This window comes from Eurosta solidaginis, chromosome 1 (assembly GCF_040869045.1).
Source record: "Eurosta solidaginis isolate ZX-2024a chromosome 1, ASM4086904v1, whole genome shotgun sequence".
Classification (NCBI taxonomy): Eukaryota; Metazoa; Arthropoda; class Insecta; order Diptera; family Tephritidae; genus Eurosta; species Eurosta solidaginis.
The window spans coordinates 92,126,729-92,152,619 of record NC_090319.1 but is presented as its reverse complement, the minus strand read 5'-3'; the positions used below and the strand labels follow the sequence as shown (position 1 = coordinate 92,152,619).

General features: G+C 38.5%; 1 protein-coding gene across 3 annotated transcripts in view; it reads right to left on the bottom strand.

The window, feature by feature from the left end:
• Window positions 1-25,644, bottom strand: part of Kap-alpha3 (karyopherin alpha3) — a 60,139-nt gene extending 34,495 nt beyond the window's left edge. The window contains exons 1-2 of one of the 3 annotated variants that reach the window (XM_067759117.1): window positions 25,481-25,644; window positions 24,972-25,195 (exon numbers count right to left, since the gene is read on the bottom strand). In XM_067759117.1, coding sequence (XP_067615218.1) covers window positions 24,972-25,037 — 66 coding nt within the window. In that variant the 5' untranslated portion in view covers window positions 25,038-25,195; window positions 25,481-25,644. The other 2 variants (XM_067759119.1, XM_067759118.1) reach the window with 2 other exon arrangements.
• Between the last annotated feature and the right edge of the window lie 247 nt (window positions 25,645-25,891).

Here is a 25,891-nt window from a genome sequence, read left to right as displayed (position 1 = left end):
TATATAGTATATACCTATCCCATACAACTGATCGTTCAGATAGACACATTTTTGGCCATTTCTCCCTTAGTTTCCATTATAAAAACGTGAAACTTGGTGATATATATTCTAATATATCATAGATTTCCTGTAAAAATTATTTTGATCGAAGCTATATATAATATATATCCCATACAACCGATCGTTCAGATAAGGGGTTTTTTTGCCATTTTGTATTTTATATTTATCTTAAAAATCGTTTAGGTATGTACATCTGTTCAATATATATTTCTTATCTTATACATCCGATTATTTGTAGATTACGAACAGGATAAGATTATTGTTCAGCCCCATTCATGAAAGGTCCCGTCCTTACTTGTTTCTTTTTATTTTATCTGATTTTTTGTACCAAAGTTGATTATGTCACATTTTAGAGGAACATAGTCTATAAGACCTCATAGTTCGTATTCATTTCAAAATTTATCAATAAAAGTTCAAACTTATTTCGGGGTAGTCACAGGGTGCGACGAGTTTTTTCAAAATTTTAGTAAAAATTCTAATATTTGTGAATTTTGTTTTATCTTTTTTTTTGTACCAAATTTGATTATGTCACTTTTTAGCGTTGTCGTCTGGCCAGACGAACATATTTTTAAGCCTATAAATCCTCATAGATCAAATTTATTTCAAAATTTATCAATAAAAATTTAAACTTATCACAGTGTGTGACGAGTTTTCTTCAAAATTTAAATAAAAATTCAAATATTTGTGGATAAAGTTCATTGTGTAAAATTTCGTCTGGCCAGACGACAACACTAAGATGTGTTGAATTTATTCACCGCTAATCAGAGGGTTAAGTATGAGCTGAGAATCATTTCAAAGGAGAATTAAAAACACTGGAGCCTACTAAAGAATTTTGCATCACTGATTTCGCTTATTCTTTCAGCCAATCGGGATATAAAATTCGCCACCTTTTTCGGGTAACTTGCTCTTTTAACAACTTTAAGACAATTTGAAAACATGTTTGACTTGGCACATTTTATTTAAATTCAATGTTCTTTATTAATTTTTTGAAAAAATTATGCGAAGTGATCATTTAAATTTATTATATAACTTTTCTTTAAGTGTTTTTATTTAATAACTTGGTGAATTCGGTGATGCGAAATCCGTGTTAAGCTGGCATTGAAAGCGCCTGTTTTCTCAAATCACTTTTGAACGGTTAGAAAGTGTTAAATTTCGCAATTGAATTTTTATAACTAGCAGTGATGCGCATCCCTTGATAGCCCTTTCGACCATATCGGACCAATTTTCGAGATGAACAATAAATGGCCCAGACAGCCTTAGAAAAGTAGAAAATATAGTAACGCGCCGAACGCCGCCGCCGCGCCGATATTTTTGACATTCGGCGGCGGCGTGCGAAAAACGACCCAAATCGGCGGCGGAGGCGGCGTTTATCTCTAGTAGGTACTTTGTGTGAGGATGCAAAGTTTCACGTTCTTTTGTGGTCTGCATGTAAAAACTATGACTACGAATCACGTATTTCAACAATATATATTCGTAAGCATTCGTTGAAATTTGAAGCTTCTAGCTGTTAAAATGGGGCAGAAATTGCGAAAAGTTTCTTATCTGAACAATCGGTTGGGGGGGATATATACTATATATATAACCGATCTCATCCATTTTTTCAGACAACAATATGTGCAATATACGAAAGCATATGGTGAAGTTTGAAGCCTCAATCTGATAAATTGAGGAAGATATGACAAAAATCCTCTTTTTCTGGAAATTCGGTTGTATGGAGGATATATGCTATAGCGGTTCGTTCCGGCCGGTTCCGACAAATTTCTAATCGGACACCTAAATACACCCGCTCTCCAAATTTTATCAAGATATCTCAAAAATTAAGGGAAATTAAGGACTGCATACAAACAGACAGACGGACGGACGGACATGACTAAATCAACTCAGCTCTTCATCCTGATTACTTCGGTATACTTAACGGTGGGTCTATCTATTTTCCTTTAAAGACTTACAATTTTGAGATTCGTGCCAAAGTAAATATACCATTTCATTTTCATGAAAGGTATAAATAACCTATATAAGCTATGGAAAAAACATCTAAGCGTCTCCCAATTTCTTCGAAATTTTATATTTACTCTTTTTAAGAAGGTGAAAGACATAAAAATTTCACCGACGTACTACTATTGCTTCTATCTTAGATGCCTACCAAAGGCGGGGAATATCGGTCATATGTATCCCAATGACTTCATGCCCATTGGCTTAACATCATTTCTTTTCAAAACTTTTGGAAAGCTGATATATGTGTTTTCATAAATGCCTCCAAAACACAAAATGCGTACACCAAAGGTAAGTCGGTAGACAGGGCACAGTACAGCGTGGTTATAAACATGGAGAAAGACTTGGAATATAAAGAGTACGCCTTAGGAGTCTTCTTAGACATTGCCTGGGATTTCAAAAATGCCTCTAAACAGATGATCATGTAGGGTCTTAGGTATATTGAAGTAGATCCAGCCCTTACAAGATGGATCGGCGGCATGCTATATTGCATGAAGGCTTCTTCGCAGTGGGGGCTGTATGAGGCCACAAAATGAAGTAAGGTGTTCACTAGACAAAATACTTTAGGAGGTTTTTTTAGCAAACACTCTGAGTGTGTTACTACCACGAAAATAATAACTTTTGTTGCGCGTGAAAGTGTTTTTTAATCGCTCTCGTACTTTTGGTCTTAATGCAATGGCCGATTTTTGTGGAAAATGTAACACACTGTTTTCGAGAACTCTCGATGGTGATATAATACCGTGCAATGGATTTTGTAAAAAAAAAAAAAAACATTCCATAGAGCCTGTAGTAAAGGCATCACTGATTATGATATTAGACTAATTTAAAACAATCGTCATTTAACCTATATTTTTTGAAGTGTTGTGTGGACATGCCGGATAAGCTCGGTAAAGGTTTAATCTGTCTAAACAGTTGGGTTAGGTGGTAGCTGCCCTAATAAGGGGAGCTCACTTGGACAACATGAAGATCCGTTGTGATACTACATGCAATAAAATAACGGTAATGTAGATATAGCTACTTAGGGAATCGCTCTGAATGATACCGATCTCAACTTTGGATAAATCCTCGAGAGATCCAAGTGAGTCGTGACCGAAGTACTTTCGCCTAGTTCTGGCAAAAGCTGGGCAATCAAGCATAAAGTGATTTGGTGATTCCACCTCATCATCCTCCATACAGCTGCCGCAGGATGGTGTTTGCAGTATATTGAGACGTACCGCATGGATACCCATGGGACAATGCCCTGTCAGAACCCCAATGACCATTGATAGGTGAGCCTTAGTGAACCCAATTATTTCAACAGACCTCCTGCCATCCACTTTCGGCCAGAAAGATCTTGCTACCCTGCAAGACGTGGTGTCCGCCCAACGTTTGCTGAGCTGACTCGAGGCTTAGCTATGGAGGAGCAATCTCCACAGGTGGCAGCGGAATCCCTAAATCATTCGGTTCAGTTGTACCGGTGCGGTCGAAGAGATCCGCTTGTGGGAGGGACGAAACAAATTAGATGGGGTCACACCCCAAAATCTTGGGTGTGACGTTTGATCAGGATCTACATTTTGGTGAGCACGCCTCCGCAATTGTTCCGAGAATTCAGAGCCGTAACAAAATCCTCAAATCCCTCGCTGGCAGTACTTGGGGAAAAGATAAAGAAACGCTCATGACTACATACAAAGCAATTAGCCAGCCGATTACGTGTTACGCGTCACCCATATGGTCGCCAAGCCTAAAAATCACCCACTGGAAGAAACTACAGGCCATCAGGGAGAGAAATGAGATGCTGACCAAACAGTTCCTGTTGAATACCCAGAAACCTGGGCATCCCAACAGACATCTGATTGATGAACCAGCACCGCCTAGGGGCTTAAGGAGTCATCTCCGTAAGCATTTTGAGGAAATACGGCACCTGAGAACCCAGCCGTATGAAGTGAAAAAACACAAGCAGGTCCTTGGTGAACTCCATAAACAGGCGTCGGACCTTTATGCCGGGAATTGCCCGGTGAATCCAGTACTTAACGAAAATTATCCAAAACTTGCGGAAGAGGAACGCATACTCCCCAGGGAAACGCGTGTCACTCTTGCTCAACTTCGTTCTGGATACTGTAACAGGTTAAACTCTTACCTATCCAGAATCAAACCCGACATACAAAATGTATGCCCCGCTTGCAATGTGTCCCCACATGACACCAACCATCTCTTCAATTGTAATGTGGAACCAACGCCTCTAACACCCCTTTCCTTATGGTCCACCCCTGTTGAAATGGCAAGTTTCCTTGGACTCCCGTTAGAGGATATTGATGACAATTTGTGATCGGTCGCGGCTATTAGGTGGGGCGAGCATTGCTACAACAACAACAACAACAAGAGATCCGCTTGACAGTTAACCGGGATATCACTATGGCCCGGGACCAAGATAATCTTAATTTTAAAATAATTCGATGCAATCGCAAGCGAGGTCAGACACTTCCAGACCACCCTCGATCGCACTGTAGTTGAGCTCAAGGCCTTTATAGCCGCTTGGCTATCAGAGTAGATGTTAAATTCCCTAACCGTAGTAGCCCTGGATAGCATTTCAATCACAGCATCCTTAATCGCAGCAACTTCCGCTTGGAATAACCTGCAGTGGTCAGCCAACTTAAACTTGCTGCTTACATTTAGCTCTTGACAAAAGACACCCTCGCCACCAACCTTTCCGTACAACTTCGACCCATCCGTGAACAAGTTACCCGGTCCCATGCCCCAGATAATTTCTCTTCCCACTCCTCTCTCGGTTGAATGACTGGGGTGAAGGTTGTATAGGGAGCATACAATAGTCCGTCCTGTCCGGGATAAAGTCGAAACTGGTAAGAAGGCTAGAGTGTCCGAAGTCAGAAAGCACATAGCCCATATTACGAAGCCTGACTAACGACCGGGCCGCGGCCGCCTTTCCCGCAATATCTACTGGATATATGTTCAGCATGACGTTCAGTGCCAAGGTAGGTGTTGTTCTGAGAGCGCCACTGATACCGATCAGCGCCGTCCGTTGCACTGACACTAACATTTTGGAGGTGCTGCTGTTGTTGTTGTTGGAGGTGCTCGCCGTGTCCAGTGCTTTTCACCAGACCAGCACCCCATAGAGCAGAATCGGTTTGACCATCATGCAGTTAGACGATCTAAAAACCAAATAATGACCTCTTTGCAGTCACCCATCAACAAAGTTGATACTGCTGCCACTTTATAAATCTTCTTATTGTGCGAGTGCCAGAAATAGCGCATTATTTATTTCTCCTATTTCTATGCCATCCAACAACAATGCTAATCACCGTTTGTGAAACAACCTTATTAAATTTCCCGCTACCCCTCAAGGCATGGAATTCTCACAATCTCCTTTTGAAAGTATGCCGGTTAACCAGCATGCCGTCGGAATACAAACAAATTCATCGTCACTCTCCGCCAACATTGGCATTGCTTCAACTTTATCTTATTCGTCTTCCACTTCTACTTCCACTGTTAATGCGCTTCCTGCATCTATTCCTACAACAACATTAACACCTTCAGCAAATAAACAAATGAAATCGTCAAAAACTCTATCTAACAGTGCTACTACAAAAAAAGTCTCCACAGCTAAATCATTAACTACACATAGAACGACACCTGCTATATAGTCACATAAATCTAACACAACGTCTAATTCTACATCTACACCACCAGCAAAAACAATATAATTGCAAAATCAACAAATAAATCAGTGTCAGTTGCTCCTGCGCACTCTACAGTCAAAGTTGGTTGTGGACAACTCATACCAGAGAGGATAGAAATAATAAGAGGCGTCAGTTCGATAATTATTTGTAATGTACCAACTTGGCGGGTATTAGAAACTTACCTTATACACATTTTTAAAAAGTTTATATTAATACATATGCATTGTGAATGTTGGAAGGATGATGAATTGTTTAATTAACGCAAATCCCTTAAAACAAACAAAAATACTTCATGAAAATGTGTAGATGCAATTTAAAATAACCCTACAAATACGACATTACAAATAAATTTCGCAAAAAGTACAAACTGACGTCTCTTATTATTTTTATCCTCTCTGATAATACTTCAGTACACAGACAACTTACGAATGCAGGAAAAGAAACAAATCGAAATTCGCGTGCATTTGTTATTGGCAATAATGATTTGGATGTGTTTGTGAAGTAAAAGTGGATTCATGTCTCATATTTTAGGCCGTGAGTTACTGAAGAGAGTATTGTTAAATACATTTCTTTTCACTTTGGCATTGATTACTCCAAATTAAAAAAAAAAAATGTAAGGCGCGTTAACCTCCGAAGAGATCTAAGGCCGAGCTTCTCTTCCAATTTGCGTCGTGCTCCTCTTGATTTTCCCTACAAATTGGCCGGACGGGACCTACATGTTTTATGCCGACTCCGAACGGCATCTGCAAGGCAGATGAGTTTTCACTGAGAGCTTTTCATGGCAGAAATACACCCGGAGCGCTTGCCAAACACTGCCGAGAGGCGACCCCGCTTAGAAAAATTTTCTTCTAATTGAAAAACCTTATTTTTAAAATTTTGATGTTGCTTTGCCCGGGGTGTGAACCCAGGGCATACGGTGTGGTAGGCGGAGCACGCTACCATCACACCACGGTGGCCGCCTCCAAATTAGCTTGCTTTAAATTGACTAAGAGAGATGTCGATGTAAATTCTCAGGTTGTTGTTGTTGTTGTTGTAGCAATGCTCGCCCCACCTAATAGCCGCGACCGATCACAAATTGTCATCAATATCCTCTAACGGGAGTCCAAGGAAACTTGCCGTTTCAACAGGGGTGGACCATAAGGAAAGGGATGTTAGAGGCGTTGGTTCCACATTACAATTGAAGAGATGGTTGGTGTCATGTGGGGACACATTGCAAGCGGGGCATACATTTTGTTTGTCAGGGTTGATTCTGGATAGGTAAGAGTTTAACCTGTTACAGTATCCATAACGAAGTTGAGCAAGAGTGACACGCGTTTCCCTGGGGAGTATGTGTTCCTCTTCCGCAAGTTTTGGATAATTTTCGTTAAGTACTGGATTCACCGGGCAATTCCCGGCATAAAGGTCCGACGCCTGTTTATGGAGTTCACCAAGGACCTGCTTGTGTTTTTTCACTTCATACGGCTGGGTTCTCAGGTGCCGTATTTCCTCAAAATGCTTACGGAGATGACTCCTTAAGCCCCTAGGCGGTGCTGGTTCATCAATCAGATGTCTGTTGGGATGCCCAGGTTTCTGGGTATTCAACAGGAACTGTTTGGTCAGCATCTCATTTCTCTCCCTGATGGGGAGTATTCTCGCCTCATTATGCAGATGGTGTTCTGGGGACATAAGAAGACAGCCCGTGGCGATTCTGAGAGCAGTATTTTGGCAGGCCTGTAGTTTCTTCCAGTGGGTGATTTTTAGGCTTGGCGACCATATGGGTGACGCGTAGCACGTAATCGGCTGGCTAATTGCTTTGTATGTAGTCATGAGCGTTTCTTTATCTTTTCCCCAAGTACTGCCAGCGAGGGATTTGAGGATTTTGTTCCGGCTCTGAATTCTCGGAACAATTGCGGCTGCGTGCTCACCAAAATGTAGATCCTGATCAAACGTCATACCCAAGATTTTGGGGTGTCGGACAGTCGGTAGCGTAGTGCCATCGACGTGGATGTTCAAAATGGTCGACATTTGGGGCGTCCATGTTGTAAATAAGGTCGCGGAAGATTTAGTCGGTGATAATGCCAGGTTTCGCGAGGCGAAAAAACTGGAGAGATCAGGGAGGTAGCCGTTTATTTTATTGCATAGCGCATCGATCTTTGGGCCTGGGCCTGTGGCCATTATTGTGCAGTCATCGGCGTAGGAAACGATTGTGACTCCTTCCGGTGGTGAAGGTAGCTTAGATATGTAGAAATTAAACAAAAGTGGGGATAGGACACCACCCTGTGGCACCCCCTGTTTAATTCTCCTTGGTTTTGATGTTTCGTTTCTAAATTGCACCGATGCCTGCCGACCACCCAGATAATTTGCGGTCCACCTTTTAAGACATGGGGGAAGGGTAGACCCTTCCAGGTCCTGCAGTAACGAGCCATGGTTGACCGTATCAAAAGCTTTTGATAGGTCTAGCGCTACGAGTACTGTTCTATGGTGGGGGTATTGATTTAAACCGCAATTCTCAGGTGAGAGTTTCATTTAAAATTTGTGTGTTTGCATCTGACTATAACAAACGCTGCGCTGTGGCCCTACCAACTTAATTATTATTAAACCCTTCCGACGCCTAAAGAAAACCCCATGGTGTCGAAGACTATTAAACAATTGTCTTAACGAGCGATTGCAGGTCGCCACCTGTAACTCCACACAGTTCCAACAACTAATTTCGCTGGAATTCGGTATTTTCAGTCGATATTTACTGTTGCTGATCGGAATCACTCGCATTCCGACAGCATTAATATAACAATAAAATTATAAGATGTGTAACGAAAATAAGGCCAAACAAAATTTGGAGCAGGGGGAATTGGAAACACGTCCTTTTCAACCTTCCATTATATGTTGAGATGTGCTGATCAGAATCTTCATGCATTCCGACAGCGTATTTACTAAACAAAGTTGAGGGGTGATTGGATACACGTTATTTCTAATTTCCAACATCCAAAGACATGTTTAGCAGTGTTGATCGGAGACTAATACATTCCGACAGCTTAAAATACAAATATAATTGAAAAATATAAGTTCCAAATTTTGTTGCCTTAAGCTGTGAGCACTGGAGGATTGAAAACGCGTCCTTTCCAACCTCCCTTAAATGAGTAGTTCCCAGACTCGTCCGTTTGTCACGCTAGCAAATATGCTGATCGGAATCACATGGCATTCCAACAGCATATTCAATAGAAATAAGTGATTATAATAATGAATTGTATTTAGTAGTTTAAGTTTTAGGCATAAACAGCCAATACCCCTCTCTGTATTTATTATCAGAATGTTAGGGGTCTTAATACTAAATTAGTGGATCTTTTCGAACAAAGTTATGACTTCAGTTACGAAGTTCGGATTACTACTGAGACATGGCTGAAACCATCGGTGTTTAATTCTGAAATTTTATCAGATTCATATGAAATCTTTACGAAAGATCGTCTAAACAGAATTGGTGGTGGCGTGTTGATTGCCGTTCATACCAGATTCTCTGCGGAGGAAATGTATTTCGCGGACTGTAATGATTTTCAGTTCCTTTGTGTGAGAGTAACACTCTCCTATATTTAAAAATATTTTGTAGCATTATATATTTCGCACAGTCAGGTATTTCTATATAAATAAAACATGCTTCCGTGGTGAGGTTGGTATTTTCTTTGGCTAGGACTGTCGATGCTTTCATCGTGACTGGTGATTTTAATTTGCCTTTTGTGTCTTGGAATCTTACTGATGGTTTGCTAGTTCCCACAAAATCTCGCGATATATTCTATGATTTACTAAATGCCTTTACAGATATTGGCCTTTATCAACTGAATAGGATTCATAATGAATTTGGTAAATGCTTAGACTGAATTTTTTCGTCGAACTATTCAGTGAGTCGATGCGATCCAATAGTTTTGTTTGAATCTCTTAAAAGAACGCGTTTCTAAATGTTTAAGAACTTAAATATTCTATAGAGCTCCAAGCAGAAGTTGGATTGCTGAAGAGGTGTTAGACATAGGTACGCATTTGTGAAATATTGCACATAAAGCGTTGTGAAAGTGGGTGCAACTCAATTCAACATCTCAACAACTCATTTCAACTATGCGGCATATTCTATTATACGCCACGAGTACAACCGGCTACAGAGAAGATGTTATGCGGATTACTTAAAAAAGATTAAGCATAACATTTCCCCCATCCAGTCGTTTTATTCGCTCGTCAACTCGAAAAGAATAATCAATGATGACAACGAAATTGCTAATATATTTGCCACCTTCTTTAAATCTAATTACTCCACTGCCTAATTTTTGTAGTAGAATCCATTATTTCTTTATTTTTGACAATAACTCCGAATTTTTCTAAAAAGTTTTCTCCTAAAATTGTTGTATCAATGTTCGCAATAATGAATGGAAATTCAAAATCTCTTCTTAAACCTAAATCAATTTTAAGTAGTTTTGTACCGAAAGTTTCAATTGAAGAACCGTTTGCTGCAGTCAAAGTAAGATCTGAATTTCTTTTATAAATTTTAAATTTAGAAAAAGGAATAACTGATAAACTGCGCCGGTATCGATAAGAAAATTAAGTTTATTGAATTTATCAAATATGAATAGGTGACGAGTAGGTTTAATAATAATTCCATTATCCGTCACCGTCATTATGGATCGTTTCAGTTTAAATTTTGTTCGGAATTTGAATTATGTTTTTGATTGAAATTGCATGTGGGTATACATTTAAGAACGTTATTCTTAAATTTTTTGTGATACCAACAAATATTTGTTTGCAAATTAAAATTATGATTGTTTGAAAAATTTCTGGATCTTGAAAAATTTCGAGATTTAGATCCATTTCTATCTTTAGATCTTGAACGAATATATAATTGATTAATATCATTAGAAATTTTATTTAAATTTTGATAAATAGCCGTAGTTAATTCAGTTAAATTTTTAACGCATTGTTCTAAAATATTATTATTTATACTTGAGACTACAGGAGATTTGGAAGAGTGAGGTTTATTGATTAAATCAAAAAGTTTGTCAGCTAAAATAATTATTTCATCTTTATTTTGATTGTTACTAGAAGTTAAATGGATTTGTATTTCTTGTGGTAATTTACGAATCCATAATTTGAAAAGTAATTCTTGACTTACAATGGAGTCAGTACCTATAAGTGATTTCATAAATCTTAATAATTCAGATGGCGAACGATCACCAAGTTCAGTTTTTGAAAATAATTCTTCTAATCTTTTTTCTTCACTAAGTGAAAATCTTTCGCATAAAATCTTTTTAATTGTATTATATTTATTGAAAAGAGGAGGAGGGTTAATAATGTCAAAAATTTTAGAAATAGTATCTCGTTGAAGGGTAACTAGAACATTTTGAAATTTTAAATTATCATCAGTGATATTATTTATTTCAAATTGTCCTTCAACAAGTAAAAACCAGGCATCAGGACAATCTTGCCAAAATTGTGGTAATTTAATAGATTTAGTTGAAGGAAAATTTGTAAAGTTATCTTGTGTTGAAGTATCTTGTGTTATATTAGAAATGTTGTTTTGTGTTGTATTAATGTTAGAATTTTGAGTTGTATTGTGAGTCATGATGTTATTTGTATGGTTGTTATTTTGATTTTCACAATTTGTAAAATTATGAGTTCGTATTGGTGAACGCAGAACCATATGAAAAAAAAATTTAAATGAAAAATTTGAAAATTAGAAAATATTTAAGAATTTTTTTGGAAAGGGAGTTAACAATTTAAATACAATATTTAATTTTATATAAAAAATAAGTAAATTTAAATAATTTATATTAAAATTTTTAAGATATAAAAATAATCTTAAAATAAATTTGAAATTTTAATTTAATATTAAAATAAAAATTTTATTTGGAAAAAGTTAAAATTATTTAAAATTTATATTTACGATTTTATTACTATGGAAGAGTTGATTGATAAACTTAAATATGCAATGGCTTTAAAATATAATGATGTTCTTCTTTGTGTAGAGGACGTTAAAGATGAATGATTCCAATAAACGGTACACTATATGACGATGAAACTTCCTGAGTAGTGCTGGATCAATTTTCCACAGCTGTGGTTGTATTTGAAACAGTGGCAGTATTGTTTTGATGTGGCATTTATTTTTAAAAAATGAGTTTTAGCGTATTTACACTTCTCGTTTTAAGAGTTTTATATTGCGAACTTAAAAATATGTTGCAATGTGTTGCGAAAAATCACTTAAAAATACAATTTTTTTAATTATTTGAAAATTTTTTGTTGCGTTTTTAACTGTTTTATAATTCCTCTCAAAGTTTTAACAATTAAATAAAATAAATGTAAGGCGCGATAACCTCCGAAGAGATCTAAGGCCGAGCTTCTCTTCCAATTTGCGTCGTGCTCCTCTTGATTTTTTCCCTACAAATTGGCCGGACGGGACCTACATGTTTTATGCCGACTCCGAACGGCATCTGCAAGGCAGATGAGTTTACACTGAGAGCTTTTCATGGCAGAAATACACCCGGAGCGCTTGCCAGACACTGCCGAGGGGCGACCCCGCTTAGAAAAATTTTCTTCTAATTGAAAAATCTTATTTCTAAAATTTTTGATGTTGCTTTGCCCGGGAGTTGAACCCAGGGCATACGGAGTGATAGGCGGAGCACGCTACCATCACACCACGGTGGCCGCCAATAATAACAATTAATTAAGTTATTTTTGTTTAGTTCCAGCGGTTGCTGCTGTAAAGATTTTTATTCTTTTTTATTCTTCTATATCACATAACGGCACTTTGTTCGATATTTGTTTTAATTGTTGATTTCTTTTCACTAGCGTTAACAGATGTACCGCACAAATGTTGAGGGTAGATAGATGTGTATTTTATCCTGTTAATTTCGGTTTTTGATTTTTATTTAAATTTTAATGGTTGTTCTTGTTGTATGAAAATGCACTGAATATACTTTTAAAATTTATATTAAACAGTATTCAAGGATGTGATGATTCGGAACAGGACCGTGTGCACATTTGCTGAAACCGGTAGATAGTTTGTAATTGGTCCAGGTAACTTTAAACAAATTTTCTTTGGTAGCACGTTACTTAGTTGCACTTTTATTTGCGGTATTGTATTGGTCAGTTTTGCGATACGTAAAGCGTCACATTCAGTAATTGTATCACATATAGACTTATATAAAAATTTAGGTCCGTTGGTAGAATCGCCAATATATTTGGTGGTTAACCAAATATTTATTTTATTTTTAAAAATTTATATATTGTTTATTTTTGAGTTCAGATATTTTCATACTAATTAGAATTTTCTTTTTTGAAGTTATTCTAAAAATTAAAGTAAAGAGTAAAAAGTAGTTAACACTATAACGTCCCCCACCATCAGTTCACGACGAAACTGCTTAGTGAGCACAATTTCTGTATTTTTTTACTAACCTGGTGTGTGAGACCGTGAGTCACCGTATATGTAAGTAAAATAATTAAGGATTCATTTTATATTATTTAAAATTTTTATTATTATATACCAATTTTTATTCATTTTATAAAAGTTCCAATTATCGAAAGACTAATTAACGTTATTTTCCTTAAAGAATATGTGATTTTTTTAATTTTTTCTTAATATTAAAAAGTGGATTGCAAAAACATTGTTATTTTTAATGCTCTAGTTAAAAACGTTTGTGAATTTTAATATTGAAATAAGAGAGCTTAAATTGATTAAATATCTTTGTTTCATTGTCAAAGTGCTCAAATAAAAAAAAAACATGAACTATTTATTTATTTATTTATTTATTTATTTATTTATTTATTTAGTCTAGTAACAAATGTTTAGTACAGACACTTATGACTAAATTACAGAGACCAGCTTATATTAAGCAATGGAGAACACTAACAAGAAGAATTTATATTATTACAGATTAAGTAATTTTTTAGTTTAAGTTGAAAAGCGTATTTTGAGTCGGAGAAATCAATATCCAAAACACTAGAGAAGCAATTAATTTCTGATAGGGCTCTGTTAATAGGCGCTTTTGAGTTATAAACAGTTCTACTCAGCCCTATGAAAAAGATTTCAAAGTGGCGGAGGTTTCTACAGGGAGTATTTAAGCATAGTCTTTCAAGAAGCAGCGCGCAGTCAATTTTGCCCGTGAAAAGATCGAAAATGAACAACGAGGCCAAAAGAATTCTGCGATTATTAAGGGATAATAAGGATATTAGTTGGCATCGAGACTCATAAGACGGGATCGGTTCAGAGAAACGTAATGAAATAAGCGCGAAGCGCATAAAGATTTTTTGAACCCGTTCCAGGCGGTTGATGTGAACTTTGTGGTAGGGCCGCCAAATGAAAGCCGCATACTCAAGTTTGGACCGCACAAAGGACGTATATAAAACTTTGAGTGTGTATGGGTCAGAGAAGTTTGCGGAATGGCGTCTGACAAAAGCAAGCATTGAAAGCGCCTTAGAAATTGTGAAGCTGACGTGAGTGTTAAAATTAAACTTTGAGTCGAAGTATACCCCCAAGTCTTTAACTTCAAGATTCGTTCGAAGAAAGGTTTCTGCAATATGATAGGAGGTATGAAGTGGCCTCAGCATTTTACCATACGTCACCGTGTGGCACTTACTTATATTAAGGAAAAGACGGTTCTTAACACACCAGATATAAAGCTTATTAATCTCAGACTGAAGAACAACGACATCATTATAACAACTGATCTCAGAATAGATCTTGAGATCATCAGCATAAAGCAGAAATTTGGTAGATGAGAAGCAAGAGCTAATGTCATTAATGAACAAGATAAATAGTAAAGGGCCCAGAATACTGCCCTGGGGCACTCCAGAGGTGGCCCAAAATGGTTTCGAATAAACACCGTCAATATTTACAACATTACTTCTGTTGTGCAGGTAAGATTTAATCCACTGTAGGAACGTAGAGTGGAACCCATAACAAGCTAATTTCGCAATTAAAATTTTATGAGAAATTTTATCGAATGCTTTGGAGAAGTCAAGGTATATTGTATCAACCTGAAAACCCCGCCTAAATGCCGCGTAGCAATCCTCAGAAAAGACAGCGAGGTTCGTTAATGTGGATCTGGCCGGTACAAAACCATGTTGATTGGCGCAAATCAGGTGTTTAACGCTAAAGTAAAGCTTGTCATTGACAACACATTCAAATAGCTTCGAAGTTGTAGACAATTTGGAAATAGGCCTGTAATTAGAACAGTTACTTTTGTTGCCAGACTTAAAAATGGGAGTGACGGATGCTTGTTTCCAGACATCAATAAAAATACCCGATTCCAATGATTTATTGAATATAATCATTAAGGGTCGTACTAGAGAAGGACAATTTTTCAATAGAATAACTGAAAGATTATCAACATCAGTTCTGGAGGAATTTTTAAGTTTTACAATCCCCTCAATTATGTCTGCCTCAGTGAGAGTAAGTGACCCAAAATTATTAGCAGAGGGAGACTTAATTAACTTGTGTATGTTATCTGTATCTTCCACAGTTAAATCATTATCTGTGATAAAATTCGCCGAGAAGAAGTCAGCAAAGAGATTAGCAGCATCATTAACAGAGTTGGCAGTAATATTATTGTAGCTTACTGATTTCGGTATGCTAGATACGCTCTTCATGGAGTTAATGTAATTCCAAAAGTTCTTCGGATTGCTCTTGATGTTTACCTCAAAATTTCTGACGTACTTAGCATATAAAGACTTATTAAGATTGTTAAATTTTTTCTTATAAACAATAAACAAATCATAAAATCGACGCTGATTAGTAAACTTATATTTTTTAAAGAACTTGTTTCTCAAATTTTTTAGATGTTTGAGCGCACTATTGTGCCAGGGAGATTTGTAAATTTTATTTTTATATATCGGCACGATTTTTTCGCAAATCTTATGAATTTCATTTTTAAATACATTGAAAGACTTTCCAACTTCACTTTCGCCAAGCATAGCATCTCATATTAGTAACACGTTTCGAAAAATCTTCAGTTTAAAACCCCGGTGCATGAGACCGGCGTCACCATTAATCAAAGTCAAATTTGCGTCACCATTGGCGGGTTAAATTACCGAGGAATGGCAAAACTTAGTGCTATTCCCAAACTCTGTGAATCGATCGTCACAAAGCAACTACCTCATAGGGTATCCTCAACCATTGAATTGTCTCAACATGGTTTTTACATGGATAAATCTACTGTGACTAACTTGCTTGAGTTCACAACTCATGTGCTGAACGGATTTAAGATTAACAGAGAAATTGATGTAACATAATGATTTTAGTAAATCTTTCGATAAAGTTTCCAATTCACTTCTTCTGTTCACACTCCATCGATTTGGCGTCCCGTCTTTGTTTCTATCTTGGGTATCTAAACTTATATATTTACTAATTGTAGGTCAGAATCTATCGATGTTACTTCTGGTGTTTCTCAAGGCATCCACCTTTGTCCAATGATGTTTCTGCTGTTCATTAACGACCTTCCAAATGTTTTGAAGTACTCCAAGCCGCTAATGTACGTTGATGATGTCAAACTTGCTATGCCTATCCGCTCACCAGTGGATAGATCAAATCTACAATCTATTCGAATGGTGTAGCCTAAATGTAATGTCACTAAACCTGCCGAAGTGCAAGTTCATGTGCTTCACAAGGCAATCCTACCAATCCCAAGAGTATATTGTAACGAATTTAGGGCAATTCCGCTTATTTGCAACCTTCTGCTAACGTTCGAGTCACTAAACTGTTGAATAAATAACTCCAATATTCAGTAATGCAAAATGGTCTTTATTGGACTACTTTCACAATAACACTTCTACTTCTCAACAGAGAGCATGCTTAAATCAAACTGATTACTCATTATCAGCTTTACCTCCTTTTATACTCTGTGATTTCCTCGTTCGCATACTTCTAGGCGTTTCTAGAATTTAACTTAGTTACCAGTTATAAAATTACCAGCTATAACTATATAGCTTCTCATATGCGCGTGTATATGTGAGTGATACTTGCACAAATGATTGCCTACTTTTGTGAGAATCTCATATAAGATGTGTGTTAATCTCCGCTGCTTGTATGGACATATGTATAGACATAATGAATGATTTGTTGATGCGCATACAAGTCACTGCTTAGTATTGGCTTAGAGATGATAGTATCCCTTAGTGATTGATGATGAAATTTTATTTAATGTTCTCTTTAGACCATGGTATCAATATTACCAGGTAAAACCATTTACCCTTCTTGGCGGCCATAATGGTTTTTTGATTTAAAAAAAAATTAAAATCACTCTCTTAAATTTTGTGGAAATGCCAAACCAAACGAAACACAAAAAATTGTTGGTATGTTATTTTTCAGCCAAAAAAATAAAATACTTATGAAATAAGTGAAAAAATATTTCGAAAAGTTTTGAAATCCGTTTTTATGTATATGGTAAAAAAATTAGTTGATAATGTAAAGAATGTTAACAGCACTGAGCGATGCTAAATATTTGAACCCCTCCCTAGGTTTTTAAGCATCGGCATGGCTATGCCGTCTGGGCCCACTGCTTTGGATGGGCCTCTTTAGCGGTGATGGTGATTGGTGACGCGCTGAATTTGTGTTTATGTGCGCGTCTATTGGCTCTCCGTCTATCTTTGTCGACCGTAGGATGCATTATATATTGTCGGCAGAAAGCGTTCGCGCATTTTTTCGCGTCCGACAGCACTTTGTCGCCAAAGGCGATGGAACCTTTGTCTTTGTGCTTAGTCGGATTCGATAGGAACTTTACGATGGACCAAAGTTTACCCACACCGGTAGAGGTTACAACCTCTTAGGTGCTCCTCCCATTTCGCCCGCTTGTGTTCATCTACAAGCAATCTGATGCGTTGGTTTATATCCCTTATTTGAGGGTCGCCTGGGTCAAGCTGTCTTATAAGGTCACGTTCTCTCGCTAAGTTTGCGGCCTCCGCCGGGAAGTGGGGCCGGATTTCGGGAATTCTCCCGGCGGGAATGAAATGTGCCGAGGCGGATTTAATGACCTTACGGAAGGCACGCTCCCCTTGGCGGCATCAGTCGGGATAGGGAGGGCAGCTAGGCGGCTGGCTGTAAAGGATTTATATTCTTCCCACTTTCCTTTTTTGAAGTTTATGAAAGTGCGTTTTTCAGTGACGATGAAGTCGGCGTTACGCTCAAGCGGAATAAGTATGGGCAGGTGGTCGGATGCCAATGTTACCATCGGCTGCCAGTTGACGCAGTTTAGGAGTTCTGCGCTCACGATTGAGATGTCTGGCGAGCTGTGACAGCTTCCTACCATACGTGTGGGGGCGTCTCCGTTTATTGTGCAGAACGTCGTTTCTTCTATTTGATCCGCCAACATCTCACCCCTACTGTGCGCCCGCAAGTTTGAATGCCATAGATCATGATGGGCATTGAAATCGCCTAAGATAATGCGATTGTTGCCAGTGAGTAAGGCCCTGATATTAGGGCGGTATCCACGGGGGCAACAGGTGGCAGGAGGGATGTAGATGTTGATGATTTCTAGGTTTGCATCGCCTGACCGGACAGATAGGCCTTGACGTTCTAAGACGTTGTCCCTGCGGTCGATGCCACGATCAAATATGCAATACTGCACAGAGTGGTGTATGATAAACGCGAGACCGCCTCCATTTCCGCTTTCGCGGTCTTTCCTGTGGACGTTATACCCAGAGCAGGTCTGCAATGCAGATCTTGCAGTGAGTTTAGTCTCTTGAATCGCAGCAATGCGGATGTTGTGCCGCTTCATGAAATCGACTATCTCCGTAATCTTCCCAGTTAGTCCATTACAGTTTAACTGCAGAATTCTGAAGTGCATAAGGGGAGCCGTCGCCACTCTGGGGGTAAGTGACGGGTGACTACGCCTTGGTTGGGAAGGCCAGGGCGCAATTGCTGTTGTGGCCCTAGGACTGGGCGTCCTTGGGCAAGCATTGGGGTACCCGGATGATTTGGGTTTGCGGCCTGGCAACATGGCGCGATGAAACCCGTCGGGGGGTTGCCGTCGCGGAAGTGGCACCACCCAAGGCAGGAGCTGCATTGGGCGGATGTCGCAAACATATATATTCTGTGCTGGCAAACGGTGCAAACGGAGGTAGGGACTAAGAGTCTGTTTCCCTGACCTACACGATTGCAGCCGGAAAAGACGGGGGGGGGGGGGGGGGAAGACGGGGGCAGGGGCTGCTGCTCAGCATTGCTTCCGACTCTACAACGAAGATTGTAGTTATGAGTGGTAGCAGCTGTTTGAGTTGTTGGCGCCATGGGGAGCGAGCAGCAGCTGGTACTTGTTGTGGCTTGCTGAGCAGCGGGGCTGCTGGAAGGTAGTGGGGGCCGCTTAGACGTAGACTACGGGACGCCCTTGGGCGTGAACAGCAAGGAGCCACAAAAGATTTATAAAAGTTACGTGGACGTCGGATTTTGGGATCAAGCCCAGAACAACCTGTCCGATGCAACCATCCCTTGCACGAGACACACTGAACAGAGTATGACCGTCCTAAAAAGATTCTTTTCCGGCAGATGCAGCAAAACCATTTCTCAGGACCGGGGTCAGGAGACGGACCCGGATTGGATTCGATGCCTTCCCGGAGTAAGAGAATATGGAGCAGTCCTGCTGGAAGGATGACAATTTGTGGGAGGGACGAAACAAATTAGATGGGGTCACACTGAAATGACAGTCCTTGGTCGGGAAAAATCCCGAGTCGCTCCGGTACATAGAACCGACTGCCTTGGGAAGCGCCTAATTTTATAGTTTTCTCATTAAAAGGTCGTATGGAGCAGTTACAACTAAATCGCTCACGTGTTTCAGCAAGCAATCCAAAGGTAAAAACACCATCCTTTGACGGTTCTGTTCCTTTCCAGGTGTTTAAGATTTAGTTTGAGAAGACCGCAGCAGTGAACAACTGGACTGCTGAAGATAAAGTTGCTGCACTATTCGTGGCATTGAAAGGATCTGCCGCTGAAATCCTACAGACTATTCCCGAGGGAGAGCGGAACAACTCGAAACATTGATGAGCGCTCTAGAGAGGCGATACGAAAGCGAACACAGGAAGCAGATACACCAAATAGAGTTGCAAAACCGCTACCAAAAGGCTAATGAGACTTTGCAGGAGTTTGTGTCATATGTCGAAAGGCTTGCACATTTGGCGGATGGCGACGCACTCGTGGAATACACCGAAAGGGTAAAAATTCGGAGCTTTATAAATGGCATACGGGACGTCGAAACGAAGCGAGCCACATACGCAAACCCAAAGCTGACATTTGCTGAAACGGTATCACATGCATTGACTCAGGAAACGGCCTCACTATTGAGTAAACCAGCATACAAAGCTCATCGTGTGGAAGTGGAAAGGCCAGAGTGGGTAGACACAATTTTGGAAGCACTGAAGGGATCTCAACAGAAGAATGCCGGAGTAATTAAATGTTTCAAGTGCGGCAACCCAGGTCACATTGCACGTCATTGCGATCTTGGTCCTAATAATTCCAACAATGTGAGTGGCCGTAAACGCAAAGCTGGCGGAAATGAGCAAGAGCGTGTCGGATGTAAAGAACGAAAACTTGCCCCGGCTATTGAATGTCCTGTGATATCTGTGTCGCAGATTGGAAGGAAATCAAGCAGTCTTACCATCAGAGGGAATGTGGATGGTAAAGAGCGTGTACTGACTGTAGATACGGGGGCATCTCATTCCTTGATTCGATCTGATTTGGTCTAGAGGAGAGTAAAGTCATTACCTGGAGCAAGGTTGCGTACGGTCACAGGCGATCAATCAAGTCCAAGGCGAAGTGGTATGTGAGGTATTAATTGGAAAAGTCATGGTTCTACACAAATTCGTTGTGGCGGAGATCGTTGATGAAGTCATATTGGGAGTGGACTTCTTGGTTGACCATGACGTCAGGATCGATATGCGGAGAAAAATTATGCGCTATAAGAATCAGGACATACCACTTAACTTTAGTTTGGAAAAAGAGTTCAGCAGGAATCGGGTACTGGTGGGAAAGACTCGACAAAGACCACGAAAGTCAAATGCAAAGGTTGATAGATCGAATGGGCCAAATAAATCAAAATCAAAAGTACCTGCGAGAGAAACACTGGCATTGACAAACCCTAAAAGACGCAGGAAAACGAAGCAACGAATTTCCGAGAAAGAATGCGAGGGTAGTTTCAAGCCAGAGCGTACTAATGTGGGGAAACGTGGGAACGATACTGATTATGCAAAGCAAATCCGTCCAGCGCAAGCTCTACGAAGTAGTTAATCGGCCAAACAACAGAGTGTGAAGGAACGAACCAGGGTATTGAGTAGTACGATGAAACACAGGTACCATGAGAACAATAATTCGAAAGGTTTCTTGGCGGGAGATTTGGTACTGTTATACAACCCTCACCGGCGGAAAGGTGTTCCATCCAAATTTCGGTGCAGTTGGGAAGGCCCGTACAAGGTTGTGAAGAAGATCAGTGATACCATCTACCGCATACAAAGCATTGAGAAACCACGGAGTAGAAGAGTGGTACATTTGGAGATGCAAGCGACGTTTAGATCGAGAGGTTTAGGTGGAGGGCAGTGTAACGAATGTTAGCAGCACTGAGCGATGCTATCGTCTCTAAGCCGATGCTAAGCAGTGACGTGAATGCACATCAATAATTCAATCATTATGTATCTACATAAACGAAACAATAACCGCGTCTACATATATGTACCATGTACGTATACGAGCAGCGGAGAGTCAATGCACAAATACATGCATATATCTGAGATACCCCTACAAGTATGCAATGAGAAAAACTATAAAATTGTACAATTGTAGTTACAGCTGAGAAGTTTGAGAGCTACTGGACTAGTAGATTCTGGAAGCGCCTAGAAGATGCGAATGTTAAAATCAAAGAGTATAAAAGGCGACAGATGTAGAGGCGCTGCAATTCAGTTTGATTTGAGTTGTCAAGCAGTTACGACTAAGACGATATCTAGCGAGCAATAGCAGTATTATTTTAAAAGTCAGTTTCATTTAAGCTATCAGTTTGGTTATTAAGCTATTGGTTGCACATTTTGAGTGTTATTGTGAAGTACTTTAATAAAGGCCATTTTGCATTATTACAAATTGGAGTTATTTATTCAACAGTTTAGTGATTCGAACTTAGCAGAGGATTGCAAATAAGAGGATTTGCAAGTAAATTCGTTACAATAATATAGTGGATGCCTCAACACGTCCCAGTTTAGCAAAGGGACAAATGAAAAGACCTTCCTTCTTAACCTATTCTAATTAAGAAGCGAATGTTGGAGACCACCCCTATTGATTTTTCATTCATCCTTCTTCAGTTGGTTGATACATCTTTAACCCTTAAATATGCTGAACCTTCACTTTATAAGAGATCAGTAGTCTCAAGTGTCCTCGCTACTGCAGAAAAAAATTATCTTGGAATGTAAATTTGTTAATTGGCGCTTATCCGTTTAGGAGATGCTGGCAATTCATCCCAGCACAACAATTTGGCAAAAATTATTTTATAGTGCTAGTCGGTAAAAGGCATAAATAGGAACAATTTAAACTTGAAACTTAAAGCTAATGACTATGACCAAGAAAAGGTCACAATAAATAATCTATTTAATAAATAATAAATAAATAAACGAATGATAGAGTACATTTGCTTAGACAGAAATCAGTATTTTAATTGTCTAGGTTATTATAGAAACTTGTTAATTCTTTATTGAAGAGCAGAGCATTGCTTATAAGCCTAAGTCTAGAAGGGAGTGAGTTCCAAAGACGTATGGAAGTAATGAAGAACTGGCGATCAGATATTAGCATACGATGTCTGAAGTGGGTAAGGAGAACAGATCTAGACGACTGGGGAAAATTTAGCCTCCGATACAGATAGTCAGGTTCCTGCATATATATTAATTTATGTAGCGTATTGAGCGTTTTAAGTTTAATAAGGTTATCGAAAGAAATGTTTAACAACCTGTGAGCATGATGAGAGACCACAATACAATTCTGAATTGAAAATTTGGAATGCGGTTGACCGTTGAGATTTCTTTCCCACCAAAAAAAGTTATTTCTACCAATAAAAAATTCGGTTTGGGTAAAAAATCATAGTATTAATGTTAGAACGCAAAATACCGAGGGAGATGTCAAAAGACTCGTATTGACCTCGACCACAATAAACCGAAGGCGCAAAATAAAAATTTTACATTGTTCAAAAGATATTAACGAAAAACCGAAAAATTACCCCGGAGTGCTCCGAAACCGAGGGTGGATCCTTAGTATTTTTACTCAGAACACCTTTCAGCATTGGCGGCCTGTGGCCGCGCTTATAAAAAATTACCTTGGGTGGGTCCAACAACGGTTTGGAGACCAAAACTATATCCGCGCAAAACACTTATGTTCACAATTTTTTTTGTGGGTACAAACAAATCACTAAAATTACAAGAACCACATGAAAAATTTCAAACTTCTTTTGCAAATATCTCTTGACAAATCCAAACTTGTTTACCTTCGCTTTCGGATTCGCAATCCTGTATCCAAAACGTGTCTTTTGATAACCTACTTGATATTTTTGGACGTGTATTAAGAGTTTCATGCTGTCGTATAGAATTACCAAATATATTACAGTTGGTTATATTTCTGTTATAAAAACAAAACCAAAATAAACAAATAGAAATGTGAGAGCAGTGAGAATTAAACAATTTTTTTAAACGTCATTTCCGCTCTCACCGGGTTTACCTTGTAATTTATACCATGCTTTAGACCATCGAGACATTTTCGACCGCACATGCAGATCGAATTTTGAAATGCACGAACCTCTTCGTTCTCTGCGTACTGATTTCAGTAAGCAATGCAAAAACATTAATACGTGTGACTCACTCCTCGTAATAAAAAAAAATATCTAATGATTACCTTAAATACTCAATGATTAAATGGGGTACAAAAATTAAATGGGGTACAGTAATTTGCCATCTGAAGAAAATCTCGGCTTTATGTTCGTTCACAAATAATCTCTATGTACATATTTTAATTGTTTAATTTTAAAGATGGCTTTGTGATTATATGTATATCTGTTCTATTACAGTAATTAGTCGAACGCTTTGTTTGCATCGACTTTAAACAAACAAAAATAATAATAAAACTAGATGGACGTTTTCCTGCTGGGAAAAAGCACTCAGCAAAAATGGATTTCCTTAAACAATCGGGGGCCGAACAAGAGCTTAAAGTACCCTTAGACCTCAAAATTTGCTTCATTTCAAACTTATTATTATAATTGATATGATTGTTCAAGTTGAATTTAAATTGTTCGAAAAGCTCCGCTGTTTTTGGGGAATCAATGAGGGGTCTCTCATATTAACACTTGCGAAATCATCACAATCAGCAATAAAACCGAAAAAAGTGAAAACCAGTGCCGGAACTATAAAACATTAAACAAATGCGTCATAATTTAAATAATAAACTCAATTAGGAAAGAGCGCAGCGTATTAAATAACGGGAGAGACCAACCATCAGGTACACGTGATATATATGTAGGAATTTATTTATTTGTATACAGCGCAGCTATAGACTGTAAATCAGAGCCAATTGTAAATCGTGTTTCGCGAGAAATCAAAGAGCACAAAAAAATTGTTGCACTCCCTTTATACACATTCATAAAATGTTGGGCGATCGCAATTGTTATGACTTCGTTTTTAAATGGAAGCAATTAATTTTCCATGCATATGAATGTGCCAATTCTGTTCTTTTTTAACTGAATTTTAATAAAAGCAAAGTTATTCAAATTACATTATTTATAACTACCGAACAAACATTTTTATTCATATAGCATGGAAAATAATACAGCCATATCCACTTATACCAACACCTGCTTCACCAATACAAGATATCATCGTACATTTCAAATTAAGAGAATTGTGGAGATTGCGAAAATCGATAATTGCATAGCGACAGGCAGGGCAGGCTGGATATGATAAAAACAAAAGCAAACGAAATTGGCGAGTGACGGGCGCATGGCCAACAACACTGTATAAGGTACACACGGCAACAGTGGATGATGGCTTCGGTATCAGTGGGTGCAGGATTGTGCGAATGTAGCGCACTTTAAGCTCCGTTGCTGTAAATAGAAGTACATGTGCCAGCAGCGTAACACAATCGCCCATCACCCATGTGCTCACACTAAAATTGTCTCATAACTTTCAATAGAGCTGCATTATTTTATATATTACTCATACAAAATTGTCAGACTTGTTATTAATTGGAAGCTCTTTTTTAGTTTAGTTAATGCAAATGTCATACTGCTAGATACTTACATCTTGATCCTTGCCTTTATTTTTAAAATTCTGCAAGCGAGTTACGTTCGGATCCAGCGAAGTCATTTTGTATTATTGTACTCCTTGAAATAACAATTCACTTTCTTTTGTTCTTTTGAGTAATTTACAACGATATTTATCGCTGTGATTCGTTGTTGTCCCTCGGTTTTTCTTTAATTTGTCTTGTTTCTCTCTGTGCAAAATTTAATTGTGAAGTAAATTTTCTTAAATAATTTTCAGTACCCACATTGAGCAAAAGAAAAAGTAGACAGAAATCGTTAGACGTAACGTCAGCGAGTAACGAATTTGCAGATTTTAACGAAAAGTTACACACAAGACAAAACAGGCACGTTGCGATTCGTGCATACGAATTGTTGCCGATGCGACGAATATGATGACGAACCAAAGATGGCAACGACGAAGAGCAATGACAAAGAACAATCACCGAGAAATGAAGTAAAATAAATTAGCACCAAAATCGTGGAAACATTTATGCTTTAATGTCTTACTTTTTAAGTGATTTGTATACGAAAAACTATGCTTATTGATCCGTTTATTACTTTTATGCGATTTCTCCAATTTTTATGTTTTTCTAAAAGAGTTAAAATATACAAAATGTTACGACCGTCCTCAAGTATGTTTAAAAATTCTTTTCATTACTCGATGCAAAGGCCGAATTAGCGAGTATTTACAACTAACGAATAATTATCTAGCGAATGGTTTTTATTCAATCGTGCTACCAACTGAAGAAATAATATTTTGTCAGCCCGTAATGAAACCGGCAAGCGTGCTGTCGCAAAACAGAAGCAGAAAATTTCAGTTGTCAAAGTATTTGGCGGCACACAATAGCCAGTTTTTTTTACACGTATATACGTACGTTTGCTGGTAAAAGAAACCGCTTATCTTCACCTAGATCTAGA